Here is a 15,787-nt window from a genome sequence, read left to right on the forward strand (position 1 = left end):
GTTTAAACAATTTTCCGGCCGCGGTAGCTCTTGTACCCTTTGGATTTGTTATAAGGAACTTTTTCTTAAGTAAGTTTGTGCAAAAAATAAGAATCGGAATAATTTACCTAACGGGGTCGACGATACAGCCTGGACTACACACGGATTCAAAATAGAGAATAAAAAATGGCCTATACCTACCAATCGGGTTCTACTGTACCAAGTGTACTATTTTTTTTATCTATGGTACCACATTAAAATAATAATGTTTATCTTATTTTCATTGCAAAATTATCCAAAACAAAGCAGCTAATGGGATGTATAAACCTTTTTTAAGTGGCCATTTTATTGTCGTTTTTTAAATTTATTTATTTAAAATATATTTTTACTAAATAAATGTGCAAGATAATAATATTCATAAAATGCAAGTTTCTACCAAAATATATAAATATAATATTAAGCTTCAAATCCGGTATACTGTCAATGTTAAAAATGGGCTGCACCGGTCTAGCGCTAGCGAATGGTAGTCCGCGAATTTATTCTCATTCGGCTACGCCCATTATTTTTTTTACTTTAGTCGCAACGCAAAATACTTTTTGTTTATAAAACTACCGTTTTAACAATTTTTAAAATTTTTTCTTGCTAAAAACTTTGTTAAAAACTTTGACTTTTCTTATAAAATATTGGTTAATTTCAGATCTTAGTGTTGCTAATTAACGTAACAGTAATTTTTTCAAAAAAAGGGGCATTTTTCAAAACAACCCTAATTTTCGTTTTCAGCACCATCAAAAATATAAAGTATTACCAAAATTAGTATCAGTATCTCGAGAAATAACCTTTTTTTGGGGTGTGCCAGTGTGCCGCTCGTCTATAAAGTCACATAACATTTTTCCTATTGCATATTTTAAATTAAATTTTTTTGGAAAACTTCTTCATGAATTATATTTTATTTGTTATTTGTTAGTTAAAATTATAATCTTAAAATTTGTCAATCAACTTTTTTAAGTAAGCATGAAACTAACGAAATCTGACGACAAAATGTTTAAAAATTAACAACTTCTCTTTTAATGTGTTTAATCATTTTGTACAAATCTCATTGTTATCTAAATGCTTCAAAGATAGCACAGTATAATTTTCAAAACGAAATATTTACAGCGACCAAAAATACAGTGAGTTAAAATTTAAAAATCATCAAAATTGATTTATTGCATTTTGGCGTAAAATTTGATTTTTGAACATGTTCCACTAATTCTAGAAAAAAATAAACTCCATATTCGGATTCGGAGACCTCGAAAACATAAGGAATGACGAAAATTTGTTATTCACTTTTAAGTTGATTTTTGTGGTCGGTATAACGTAATTTTAGGAGTTGCTGCCCGTCGCCGTCGTCAACCGCGTGCACTATTCAGTCAGTCGACTACGCCCGCTATTTTTTACTTTAGTCGGAACGCAAAATACTTTTTGTTTATAACACTACTGTTTAAACATTTTTTAACATTTTTGCTTGCTAAAAACTTTGTTAAAAACTTTGACTTTTCTTATAAAATATTGGTTAATTTCAGATCTTAGTGTTGTTAATTAACGTAACAGTGATTTTTTCAAAAAAAAGGGGCTATCTCAGACCCCAAGGGTCGTACGACCTAAAATTTTTTTTAGAAGTTGTGTATTTTAACCAGCTTTCCGTATTTTTTATTGCCATTTAATTTGATCTAATTTCTACGAAATTATTGTAATTGTTTATAAGCTTAAAAATTGCTATTTATTAACAAATAATTTTGTGTACGTATATGTAATTTTTTTTTACTTTCTTTTTCATAGGCTGTTAGTATACATCTTAACGAAGGAAATGAGCTCCGGATTATTGAGATACATTCAGCATTCAGCTATATTAACTGGACAAGCCTCAGAAATTAGCTCGTTTTTCAAAAAAATTTTAAAAGCAAATTCAGTTTTGCGAAAACTATTAAACAGATATGGACCATTTTTTGCACACCATTCAAACACCATAATGCCCTCAAGTTTAGGTATATTTAAACATATTCTAATAAACAGTAAAATTGTTATTAACAATATTAAAAAACAATGATTTTGTGGTCTGTTTTGCAATAACTTTTTTGTTTATTAACCGATTTTTATTTAGCGTATTTCATTCGATGTATCTTTTTATTCTAAAAAAGTTACCTGCGAACGTCAAATCTCTAAATAAACAAGTTTTTAAGTTATGAGCACAAAACTAAGTTTGACGTTTTGATTGTTTATTTAAAAATTGTTCCACTAAAAAATTGATGAATCCCAAGATGGTAGCCCTTTTGTAATATCTCATACTACACATTTCAACTGTCAAACCTCGTCTTTTCAATTATGTCGAAAAACGGCTTATTTTTTACTAACTTGATTGGTCTACTATAGAAATATACATGTTTGAAAATACCCTCAACTATGCGTGTGAATTTTTTGAAATTTTAAAGTTAATTATATCCCACCTAAAAAATAAAAACGAAAAATGACGTTCTTGATGGTGGGGAGAGGGGAAGGGGTTGATGGGTTAAAATTGCGCCGAGGTTTATTTTTTAATCTCATAGAATGTAAAAAAACTTAATTCTGGGAGTGAGGGTATTTTGATTATCTTAAGGTTCCCTTTAATTATTTATTTATTCCGTCCATAAAAGGAAAATTTCATTTCACACTGTCGACGCATATTGCTCATATTGAAAATTGACGGCATAGTGCTCATACGTTTTCTAATATTAATTTCTAATATTTTATATTATTATTTGAGATATTCCTAATATATCATTTTCTAATATTTCATACTAATTAAGTTATAGACTCTACTGGTACCTAAAATGATTAGCAAATTTATTTACCTATCCCAGTCTATAAAAAGTAAGTAATTATAATCTCTAAAGAGAACTTACATGGTTTTTTCCGTATATTTTCCATATACAAACATGACTACTAAGGATTTTTACCATAAATGCCAACTAAATTGTAGCAGTTTCAACGTTAACATTCTGTCAAAGTCAAAATCTACTTTTTCTTCTTTTTTTGGGTTTCGATTATATAATTATTTGCCCAATACGGTTATTGCGCTATTGGGAGGTTATGCACGTCTTGCTCGAGGAAATGCAGAACCCGGGATAAACATCTGCTTTGCAGATAATTTGACTGATTGGTGATAATGACCACAAGACAATAACAGCGATCTAGCGATGACAGTATTATTTTTATATGACGATCCACAATGTCAGCGATTAATGTACTTCGTGATTATCCTATATTTCCATCTTTTACATATTCCTGTAATAGAGGGGGAAAAGCGTTACACACATTCAAGATTAGATAAGACTTCCCTCGTTTGGGTTAGCTTTCAAACATTCTTAAACGCCGTCTACACTCTCGCCGAAGTCGATCGAAGTTCAACAAGTACGAGAGTGTAGAATGCCACCTTGTGTAACCTTGCTTGACTTCGCTCTACTTCCGAAATCTGTCGGTCTAGTCAAAGGGATCTTTATCGGTATCGCACCGCTCTTTGTCGGTATCGCACGTCGAACGAGTGTGTAAAGAGGGTACTTCGGACTTCGGTCAACTTTGGCGAAGTAACTTCGCCGAGAATGTAGAGCCCGTTTTACATTGGTTTGTAGGTAATGCTGCCTTCGGTTGGTATTAAGGATATTAATACACACAACCAAACTTATATGGAATCACCATGTATTTCAAAGCAATATTTATTTCTTTTGAAAAAACTTGTTATTGTTGTGAAGAATTAAGGTTTTTATTGAAGATAAACAAATTAATCTATAAGACAATCAGATAGTACGGCTGGGTACGGTATAGGTGCTTAAGTTGCAAATTGAACGAGAATAAAGAAACTAACTTTTGCGTCCAAAAACGAAAATATGCCTCATGTGGGGTTATAGAACTTACAACGGGGAAAGATTGTTTGTCTTGAAGAGCAAGTAATGTTCTCAGGGGGACATAGCTGTAGAGCTAGGAATAAAACAGGGCGTTCTGTCCAAAGCCTATGCTAGGTAACAGGAATTAGCAAAGCTCAAAAATAAAGCAAGGGAAAGTCGCTAAAAAGCAATAGCGGCACGCCTCGATCGTTTAATTCTCCAATCAGCTGGAAGACACCCAACCATTTCTCACCTGCAGCTCCAAAGGCAGCTTTTGGAAGCTAGAGGTGTAACTCGTTCAGTTGAAATGATAGGAAGAAGAGTTCGTACCAAGAAGTATACAGCAGAAGACAGTTATGGGTTCCCGAGTTATCCAGGCAGCACTAGATTGATCTCCTAAATTGGTATCTTCACCACCAAAACTGGAACATTGGTAATTGACAAAATGTGCTATTTTCAGAAAAGTCAGGATTTGTGTAAAATCAGATGACCCACGGAATCGTGTATTTTTTTTTTGAAAAATGGCTTTGGCAGAGCCAGACTTGTTTGTGATTGATTGCAGATTCATAGTCATAAATTTCTTATAAACATAAGTACATTCTACAATATTATTTTTATAGATACATTGGCACATTGTGCAGCTTTTTTTATTTTGTTTTTTTTTTAATTATTTTACTCTTTTTTTAATATATATTTTAATTTGTGCGAAACACTTTTTTTTACTTCTTTTTTTATTCTTTTTTATTTTTGTTTCTATTTTTTTTTTTATTATTTTTTTGTTATTATTTTAATATGTGTTTTTTTATATATTATTTTTTTTTAAATTTTTTCAAACAGCATTAACCAATTATGCCTATTATAATACGTTTACAACTTGTATTTACATAATTTAACATGTTTATAAATGAGATGAAGAATTTCCATATCATTTGTAAATATTAAAGTATTAAGGTTTATTGGGAAAAAACATTTTAAACCTTTTAATTCTTTATAAAGGTCGTTTATGTTATTTATGTTTAAATGACATTCTAATATGACATGTGTTAGATCTCCGATTTTGCCACAAGTACAATTGAGAGTATCTGACAAGCCGATGCTATGCATGTAATATGGCGTAAGAGCATGATTGGCTCTCAGCCGATTAATGGTCTTTATAAAATATCTGTTATATTCTGTGTAAAACCATCTTTTTGAGAATATCCTAGGGTTACAATGAGCAAAATTTGAGCCAGTATTACATTCTCTGTAATGCAATTGCCAATTATTTTTAAGTTTTTGTCTGCTAAAAGTAGCAATATCTGAAGCTGGAATTAAATTTTTGTTTATTTTTTCTCCGATCACATAAGCTGATTTAGCAAAATTGTCAACTATTTCATTGCCTTTTATTCCCGAATGACCCTTAATCCAAGCAATTGTTACATTTACTCCTAATTGTATACTTAGAGGTCGAGGAAGACAAGCAAGAACAAAAACTGTCAGATCTCTTCAAAAATATACAAGAGGAAGTGTAATGTCCTCGAGAGGAATTGAGGAGTTCTTTGCAAAAACCCCAGTAGTCCTTTTTTTCCGAAAATGGACTTATGCCATCTATGGATTGAAGGACTAATTACCTACGTTCCTTGCGTAAGAAACTTCCATTAAAGTTACAGTAGTCCAAAATATAATCGACAAAAGTATAGGCGATTCCGCATAAACCCCATATGTCAAGCGCAATTCCCTTTGTTAATGACTATTGGTGTTTTTGCGAGAAACTTTATCGCTTGGCTGTCAGTAGGTTTTTATAGGTTATAGTTCCTTCGAATAGTTGTGTTGTGTGATTTTATAAGTAAACACCATTTTTCGTTCATTTTTTATTTTGGTTTATTACTATAAATATCGTTTTTCCTATAAATTAATGAAAAATTCCTGCAAAAACCCCATATGTCAAATGAATAAATGTCCTTCATAAATAAACAAAAGGAAAAATAATGTTATTTATATTGTAAACTGTGTATAATCATCAAAATAATAAATCACTAATTTGAGAATTTCCGTAAACTTAATAGGGTTCAATTAAATAACTTTTTTTTAAATATCTCCGATGTTGTAAAAAGTGACATATGGGGTTTTTGCAAAGAACGCCTCAATTGTGATCCGTAAAAAACTCCTTTAATAATTGATGGATTCGACCGTTACTTGATGGAAGTTCATTTTATCTCACAATAAAACACTGAAAAACGTTTGTTTTTCTATACTTCCACAAAATTTATTACAACTATGTTATTACTACAGCTGTTTCGGCAAAGTGCCTTTCTCAAGTGATATATTTTACAATGTGTTTGCCTTTTTAAGTCTTTAACTGAAGAGGTTGAGGAGTGGGGAGCTGTTTGTCTCGAGTTGGTCATAATGGAAATTAATAAATTGAAAAATACAGATATAATTCTGAATGACCAACTCGAGACAAACAGCTCCCCACTCCTCAACCTCTTCAGTTAAAGACTTAAAAAGGCAAACACATTGTAAAATATATCACTTGAGAAAGGCACTTTGCCGAAACAGCTGTAGTAATAACATAGTTGTAATAAATTTTGTGGAAGTATAGAAGAACAAACGTTTTTCAGTGTTTTCTTGTGAGAACTCCTTTAATTTTCATCCAATCAACTTGAACTGCTCACAGGTATTTTGATAACCTGTAGTTAGGCTCTGGAGAGGTGCAACTGGAGAAATTTTGATTTTATTTCATGATAATGAACCTCCACATACTATTAGAGTGACTAGAGACATCATTGAAGCAAAAGGTATCCCTTGTTTGGAGTGGCCTGCTTGTTCATCCGAGCTGAACCCTATAGAGTATTTGTGGGATATGCTTAAAAGAAAAATTAGAGCTTGCCGGCATAATCCACAAAACACCACATGGCTAGTACGAGCTGCTCTTGAAGAATGGAACAACCAACCACAACAAAATGTTGATAATTTGATTAGGACCGTACACACGCCAACTGAAGCTTGCATAAGGACTAGAGGTGATAACACTGACTACCAAAAAGAACAAAAAAAAATAAATAAAAACAATTTAAACATTATTCGTTTTACATTGACATTTTTTATGCTATTGACTTTAAAACAACTAGTTTCATGCAATTGTTATGTATTTGTTATTAAATTGCTTTAAAATAAATATTGTTTGACTTCATGTGTTCGTTTTCTTAAATTCGCACGAAATAATAAGAAATATCGGATGATTCCATATAAGTTTGGGTGTGTGTAGCTGTTGTAAATACAGATCCATATCGTTGTTTTTATATTGGGACATTTAAAGAAGATATGAATCGCTGTTCCAATGGTTCCACATACATATAGGTATCGGTGTTTCCGATTTATCTATTTTATAGAGATAACAAGCAGTTTTGTAATATGCACTCCAAATCGATTAATGTTTGTTATAGTATTCCTATGGTAGGGGAGCCCAAGCGGGGATTGTTGCAATTACTCGAGCGCGTCAGATTATCATATGGGGAGAAATGCTGGTACCCTGCAAATGTACCTCTACCAACTATTGGCTCTTAACACAGGGGAGTTCGTTAAGGGGGGCCCGAAAAATAGGAGCCCCAAATTTTTATTTCAGTTTTGGATTCTTTATGTAAGAATAGGCAACTTTTATTCTAAACATTTTTTCGAATTATGGATAAATGGCGCTATAATCGGACAAAACGATTGTTGGAAATGGAAAATTAAATTAAAAAATGGCAAGTCTCCACTGAAATGAAAAATTTTACTAACTTTTTTGATTCTGGGACCTAATAATCACAATCCAATAAGTCCCCACAGCGCTCGAGTGACTGCACATTTAGCATACTTTGCTCCCCTACCACTATATACCCATATTTCACATTGAGAGTATCACGATTTTATGGGGAGGTTATACTGCAATCTACAATAGTGTGGATATTTATCTTTAATTTGGGAATGCTATTTATTGTAAAATTGTGTTAGAATATCTTGTTTTCATACAAAAGGTATCTGAACTAATATTTTTAATATCATAAAATATGGTTCTCTTAGTTCTCCACAAATATTCGCCATCCTATCGCGACCTCATTAACTATAATTCCCTAATGTTCTAGTACCCATTCCATTCCGATTGACAACCTCGTATTATTAGCTTTTACCAATAGTTTTATTCCGATTGACAACCTCGTATTATTAGCTTTTACCAATAGTTTTTTGTCATTATATAATTTTTGTCATTATGGTTAACGCAAGAATTGCATACATACGCTCCGACTCTTCACCTTTAAAACGCGTTTTGATTTTTGTCGATAGGACACTCTGGTCAAAAGATATCAAATTTTTACCGTCGTGTTGATACAAATTTTATTTAAAAAAATGATTTCACCAGCGTAACTGATATTCAAAATAGCCGGTGGCTTCAAGTGTTGTTTCTGAGAGAACTGTTCATTCTATACAAAAAGTACTAATAAACAGTTTTATTCAAAATTTTCCCAGCTACATTTTTTCTTGTTTGAAATATTTTTATATATGACGTAGATATTCTTTTGTAAGACATTGTGTAAGACACTTGTATTAGTTAACGACGATAAAACAGTAGGCTTTAAAAAATAATGACAGTTTTCGTATTATTAGATTTGTTCTAGCATGCAGTTTTGGGACATGTTGGATATTAGTGCACCCTATGTAACGCACAGCTGAATCTTATGTTCGTGCGTCACAGTGTTGCCATGCCATTTCTTTCATAATAATTTCAATCAATGTTAAATGTACCTACAAGAATAATAGAATAAGAACGTTTACTTCTCCGTCATTATACTAGGTAGAATGACAAATGAGGTGTCAAATGAAAGCCTATAATCCAAGGATAGTACTAAAGGTGAGAAATTAGACCTAGATTGTCTGTCCCTCAAATAATAAGCGTTATATTGGGGATTTCTAATGTCGACATTAAAAGTTGCACTATTTTTTTTTCTATAAAACATTTTAAATTAAAACTTAAATTAAAACTTCAAATAAACGTGATTAAGAAGCTAAATTTTAAACTTTGTCACGCAACTTTTGCGATTTAACTTTGCAATGCACAAATCCGCACCTTTTTCTTTGAAAAATTCATAACCATTATCATGATAAGAATAAAAACTTGAAGCAGGAACTTTGTCTTCAGAAATGTTAGAACTATATACTGTAAAAATTTCAGAAAAAAATATTAAAACGGAACAGAGTTGTAGCGAGGTAAACGCAAAAAACGTGATTTCATTTTTTTATTTTTAGGTTAAAATTGCGATTTTGACAATGTTCCCCCACATAAAATTCAAAATAAACCTCATTTTCGTTTTCAGCACCCTCGAAAATATAAAGTATGAATAAAATTAGCCATTCACCCCTCCGTGGTCAGTATCTCGAAAACTAAGCACTTTTTTGAGGGTATCCCGCTCGTGTATAATATCACAAAAAATTGTAACGTGATAGTATGAAAAAATAGAGGATACGGCAACGGTGTTACAAGTGATGGTCGGATCCAATGCCAAAATCTACTCAGACATATTAGGGTGCACTAATATCCAAGATGTCCCAGTTTTGTATGGTTTGATACCAGATTAGTTTACTGCTTTACTGTGCATGTTCAATCCACAAACTGGTAGCAAACTGTTTTTTGCTAGAACGCTTTTTTATCGGAGTGAATACCAACGTCAAAAATATCAAATAAAATTTCTCTTCTGTGGCTTGTCCATGTTTGTTTTTATTTAGGTATAATTTTGAGGTTAGAAAAATTAGAAATAATTTTGAGGTTAAAAAGTTTTTCGAGTAGGTAAGTTTATTCGATTTTTTATTAGTTTCAATTTTGGTAATGATAACTTTTTTGTAAAAACTTATATTTTTGAATTATGTATGAAAGACCGCTTTAAAACATGCATTTTTTCACGAAAAAATAAAATCTTTGATATTTAATAACTTAAATAGTAATGATTTATTTTAATAACTTATATAATAAATTACTTAACTATATAATAAATTTTGCTTAGAGTTTGTTTTTCTATCCATCTGTGGGATTATTTTTAAGAAAATAATTTTCACCCCAGAGCAGGGGTGGCATCAACCTCCAAAGTAAAAGGGCAAGTTAGCACCATGTCACTTTTGTTTTTTGAAGTATCCTCTAACTCAGTGTTTCCCAAATAGTGGATCGCGACCCGGTACCGGGCCGAAAAAGCAAAATGCCGGGTCGCCTCGCCTCTCCGTTTCACATCTTGCTTTTTAAGGACTGACGAACAGAACTACAAAAAAACTAACCTTAATTCATTGCTGGATGAGATTCAGAAGCTTTCAAGGAACATCTGCTAGGACTGGAGGCCAATCTGAAGGAATATTTTCCCCCCATCACATGGATAAGGAATCCATTTACAATAAACGTAGAATGCGAGACAGGACTTCCGGATTTAGATATTGGCACTCAAAGACATATTTGACAATATACCACCGATAGATCTTTGGTTGTCTTGCCGCCAGGAGTACCCAATTTTAGCCATAAAAGCGATAAAGTTTTTAATTCTTTTTGTTACGACTTATAAGTGTGAGGCAGAGTTTTGAACACTGGTTTTCCTCAAAAATAAATATAGTGACCGTTTGGAAGTCGAACCGGACCTGAGAATAAAATTAACATATTTCTTTCAAATGTGAAATTTTTAGTTAACCAGAAACAACTGCATACTCCTCATTAATAAAGTATTATTTGATTTTTAGTTTGTTTTACTACATTTTTGTTTGAGCTAATGATTCTTTATTAAAATATATAAAACTATAATAAATATTTAAATATGTTTTCTTGTACACACACACACACACACACACACACACACACACACACAAACACACACACACACACACACACACACACTCACACACACACAAACACACACACACAAACACACACAAACACACACACACACACACACACACACACACACACACACACACACACACACACACACACACACACACACACACACACACACACACACACACACACACACACACACACACACCACACACACACACACACACACACACACACACACACACACACACACACACACACACACACACACACACACACACACACACACACACACACACACACACACACACACACACACACACACACACACACACACACACACACACACACACACACACACACACACACACACACACACACACACACACACACACACACACACACACACACACACACACACACACACACACACACACACACACACACACACACACACACACACACACACACACACACACACACACACACACACACACACACACACACACACACACACACACACACACACACACACACACACACACACACACACACACACACACACACACACACACACACACACACACACACACACACACACACACACACACACACACACACACACACACACACACACACACACACACACACACACACACACACACACACACACACACACACACACACACACACACACACACACACACACACACACACACACACACACACACACACACACACACACACACACACACACACACACACACACACACACACACACACACACACACACACACACACACACACACACACACACACACACACACACACACACACACACACACACACACACACACACACACACACACACACACACACACACACACACACACACACACACACACACACACACACACACACACACACACACACACACACACACACACACACACACACACGCACACGCACACCCGCACACGCACACTCACCCACACCCACACACACACACACACACACACACCAGGGTATGCAAAAAAAATTAATGGGTCACGAAGGATACGCACAAAAATAACCGGGCCACAGAAAAATAAGTTTGGGAAACGCTGCGGGGTCAGTGGCGTGCTGGAACTTTTCAAGCGGCCCGGTGATTTTATAGAAAAGCGGCCTCCCATCCTTATTTTACCTTCTATTATCAGAATTTTTGTTTCTTATTTATAAAACACAAATACTTCTTCTTCTTCTTTTCTTCTTATATTTGTATAAATATGACTGTCTGTTTTTTAAATGTGCCTCTAGTAAGTTGCCGTTCCATCGTTTTCATGGTCTTCCCACTGATCGTTTTCCTATTGGGAACTGTCTCTCACTATCCTTACTTCTCTATTTGTTGTCATTTGGCGTATGAGGTCATTCCATTCTATTCATCTGTTTCTTATTCAGTTATTAATATTGTCCACCTTGAATCTCCATTGTACATCTGTACTTCTAGCTCTGTGTCCCATAGAGTCTTACCATCGATTTTTCGAAGGGTTTTCATCTCCGCTGTTTCGAGCAATTTTTTTTTGTCCTCTCCGTATCGGGTCGTGTTTCTGCATTGGTCTGATGACAATTTTGTAAATTCTGCCTTTCATTTCTTTTTCAATATTTTTATTCACTTGATCTTCCACTTCTGTTTCGAACCATCCGTAGCTAGATGATGTGATGCCTAGATATTAAAACTCCATCACTTTTTCTATTAGCCCTGCAGCTCCAATTTACATCTTATTGGATTTGCTGTTGTAACCATGAATTTTGTCTTTTTGGGGGAAATTAACATGTTAAATTATTAATATTCTGGCGGTTATGTTAAATTGGTGCAGCATACGTTGTTAGAAATGTTTGATGCGAAGAGTTGAGTACGAAAGCAATAAAGTTGGTGTGATGTGAAAATCAATAAAGCTAAGACAAAAATAATGATGTTCCACAGATTCGACACTATTCAACTGATTAATATGTTACAGGAATACCAGATAGTAAACATATTTGTCTATCTCGGGTCTAGTATTTATAACTGACGATGGTAACTGTGAAGTAAGAGTTCGTAGACATATTGGTATGGCAAAAAATGCGATGAATCGCCTAACTAAAGGAAAGACAGATTTATTTCTCAAAATATCAAGATGAGACTGGTGAATGCCCTTGTATTCTCAATATTTCAATACGGGGCAGATACTTGGACTCTTTGAGTCCAAGTGTGGTGCTTTTGAGAGCGGATGCCTTTGAGATGTGTTGCTGGAGAAGAATGCTGCGCATACCTTGGAGAGCTCATAGGATAAACGTTTCCATTATATAAACCAACTCGAAATTAAAAAAAGGCTCTCCACAATATATATGCAACGAATTCTGCAATTCTTCGGTCACGTAGTTCGCGTAGGTGACGATAGTGTGGAGATATTAATTGTTTCTGGAAACGTTCCGGGGAGAAGATCAAGAGGACGCTCACCAACTAGATGGATCGATCAAATTAAGAATTCAGCTGGAAAGTCATTCTGCGAAGCTCATAGAGCAGCTAAATATAGAGAGCAATGGAATAAAATTGTTAGGAATATTGGTGGAAATCACGATCCTAAGTAATGGGGAAACGACAAGCGAGAGAAATACGTTGTAAATCATCTTCACTTTGAGACATTAGTATTTCATCGTCTGGATAGCAGATTTATTTAAGTTGTTTTTCCATTTATAGAAAATATTATAAAATCTATATTATACATATATATTTTTTCTGAATCTATCCTCGCCTATTTCAAGATAACCGTTATACACCGTTTGGTTCTGTCCACTCAGCAAAACCGAAAACATCCAAAAATACTTAACGAACTTTTCCCAGAAACACATATCTGAACAAAATATATACAATTGCTGAGTCGTATTTTGTGTAAAAGTTTGTGTTTATATTATCCGCCGATTAATGCCTATTCATGACTCAATTGAACGTCTTAATATTTTAACCGTTTTTGAAATACAGGGTGTGTATAAAACAGAGAATTGGAATTAATGCAATATTTTTCAAATGGCTCCAACACCATGTATGGAAATAAAATATTTTTGAAATGTTTTAATATCATTCAATTAGAAATTAAAAAAAAATTGTTGCATCTAAAATTTTTTGTGAAAAAACTTTTGACCGGCCTCAAGAGGCCGCGGCCTCTCGGTGATTGCACCGATTCGTTTATATGGCCAGCACGCCACTGTGCGGGGTTACACTTACAAATTTTCATGAAAGTCGATGTAGGTTCGCGGAAATACGAGGAAATTGTTGATTTTTATCTTCATACACTGGAGTACTATAGACACTGTACTACTATAGAAACTATATCGCTGTATCAGTGTTATACTGTAACATCTAAAAATTTGTATGTTTTGAGATAAAAATAAATTCCTATAAATGGATGATGGTTCTTTTCAGATCAGTACTGTACTATCTTAAAATATATTTTTTAAAGGACCACGCAACACTCCTTATGGAAAAGTGGTCCCGGTCAAATTTGATGAAAGTTTGTTCAATGATACTTCTTGATGTGTAGATTAAGTCCATGGCACCTGGGTCTGAATAACTACTATTCTCGAGTTACAGCCTTCTGAATTTATTGGATTCGAGTGCTCGGTTTACGTTAAGTGCACGAATCTTGAGACAACAGCTGTTCTCTTCTTCCTTCTCTCTTTTTTAATTTACTAGTTTCCTGTGCATCTATACTACCAATAATCATCTTCCTGGCTGTTCTTTGATCGTGTATAAATTTCAACTCTATGTCTGGAATCTTTTTTTACTTTTTCACATTGACAAGCTACAATCAAAGGACAGGTACAACCCTTACAGACAGTCTCACATGTGCAAGACAAAGTTGTATTGCATTTACAGGCAGCAATATCGAATATATTGCTTTTTGCATTCTGTACGAAAACTTCTATCCTTTTCTTATAAAAATCTTTTTCACAGTCTCGATTAAAAGATTTTTTAAACGAAATATACGAGTTGTAGTAAGACTGGATCATTTGGACCACACGAGTATGTGTGACTGTTGGGATTGTGGCCTTATTATAAATCTCAACTATTTGAGTTCCTACGGACTCGGCCACAGCTACAAATCCTAACTCTTTCTTATGCTTAGGGCTAAATAACAAAGAACGTTTATACTTCTCATCTAAGCAACAGAGCAGCATATCCTCGTATGTGGGCAACGAGAATCCACTTAGTTCTTTGGGTACGCCGATGATAGGGCACGCAATAGACTGTCTTGTAACCTTGTAACACGCGAAGTTTTTGGAGACGCCATTTCAAAACTACCAAATACACTTCCACTTTGTCACACTGTTGATACAACACTGGTTGAATGGTTGATTGCACTAGCAAAGTAGTAACGTGTGCGAGTTCAACTACGCGTGGGCGAGTCCACTCGGTGCCGGCGAAGGGGAGTAAGCGTTATTCTTTTGCGCGAATACAGGAATATCAGGTCTGAAAATATTTTTTATGGATTAGGAAAACAATTTTGAATGGTTTTCACACTATTACAAATTAAAAATACAAATGGTATGGTTTTGGAATATGTCTAAAAATCGTCAAAAATAATGCAATATCGTTATTTTACGAAACAACCCGCAACTTTAGGCTTTTTGCGCGAATTCAGATAAACGGGAACAGGTCTAATTATTTTTTGTATGCATTAAGGACACTCTTGACAACACTTTTTTCACTATTAGAACGAAAACAGACTTTTTTTTTGTAATTTTACGTGTTTTTGAAAATTACCGGTATTTTGTCTTTTTTTGTAACTTTAGGCCTTCTGCGCGATTTCAAATTTGAAAAAAATTTTTTTTATTATTTTTCCCTTTATAATGACGTCTATGCGCAAGTTTTCCGTGCTATTAGAATTGTATAACAGAAAAAACCCGTTTTTCGATCCACCCTACTGAATATAGCCTAAAAATAAATTAATGTAGTTTTTTAAGATGGCAGTATCAATAAAATATTGTTTATTCTCCATTAGGAAATTACGTTTTACTAAAACTGTTCCAACAACATTTTTATACAACAATCACTCAATATTTTTAATAT

General features: G+C 34.0%; 1 protein-coding gene across 2 annotated transcripts in view; it reads right to left on the bottom strand.

The window, feature by feature from the left end:
• The window catches only part of LOC126888177 (uncharacterized), a 102,380-nt gene that overhangs the window by 67,113 nt on the left and 19,480 nt on the right, over window positions 1-15,787 (bottom strand). Inside the window, exon 1 of one of the 2 annotated variants that reach the window (XM_050656168.1) lies at window positions 2,898-2,947. The exons of the other annotated variant lie outside the window; for it this stretch is intronic. Coding sequence (XP_050512125.1) covers window positions 2,898-2,932 — 35 coding nt within the window. The 5' untranslated portion in view covers window positions 2,933-2,947. Of the gene's footprint in view, window positions 1-2,897; window positions 2,948-15,787 lie in introns of those variants that run through there. 2 annotated transcript variants of the gene reach the window in all.

The sequence above is a fragment of the Diabrotica virgifera genome, chromosome 7 (assembly GCF_917563875.1).
Source record: "Diabrotica virgifera virgifera chromosome 7, PGI_DIABVI_V3a".
Taxonomy (NCBI): Eukaryota; Metazoa; Arthropoda; class Insecta; order Coleoptera; family Chrysomelidae; genus Diabrotica; species Diabrotica virgifera.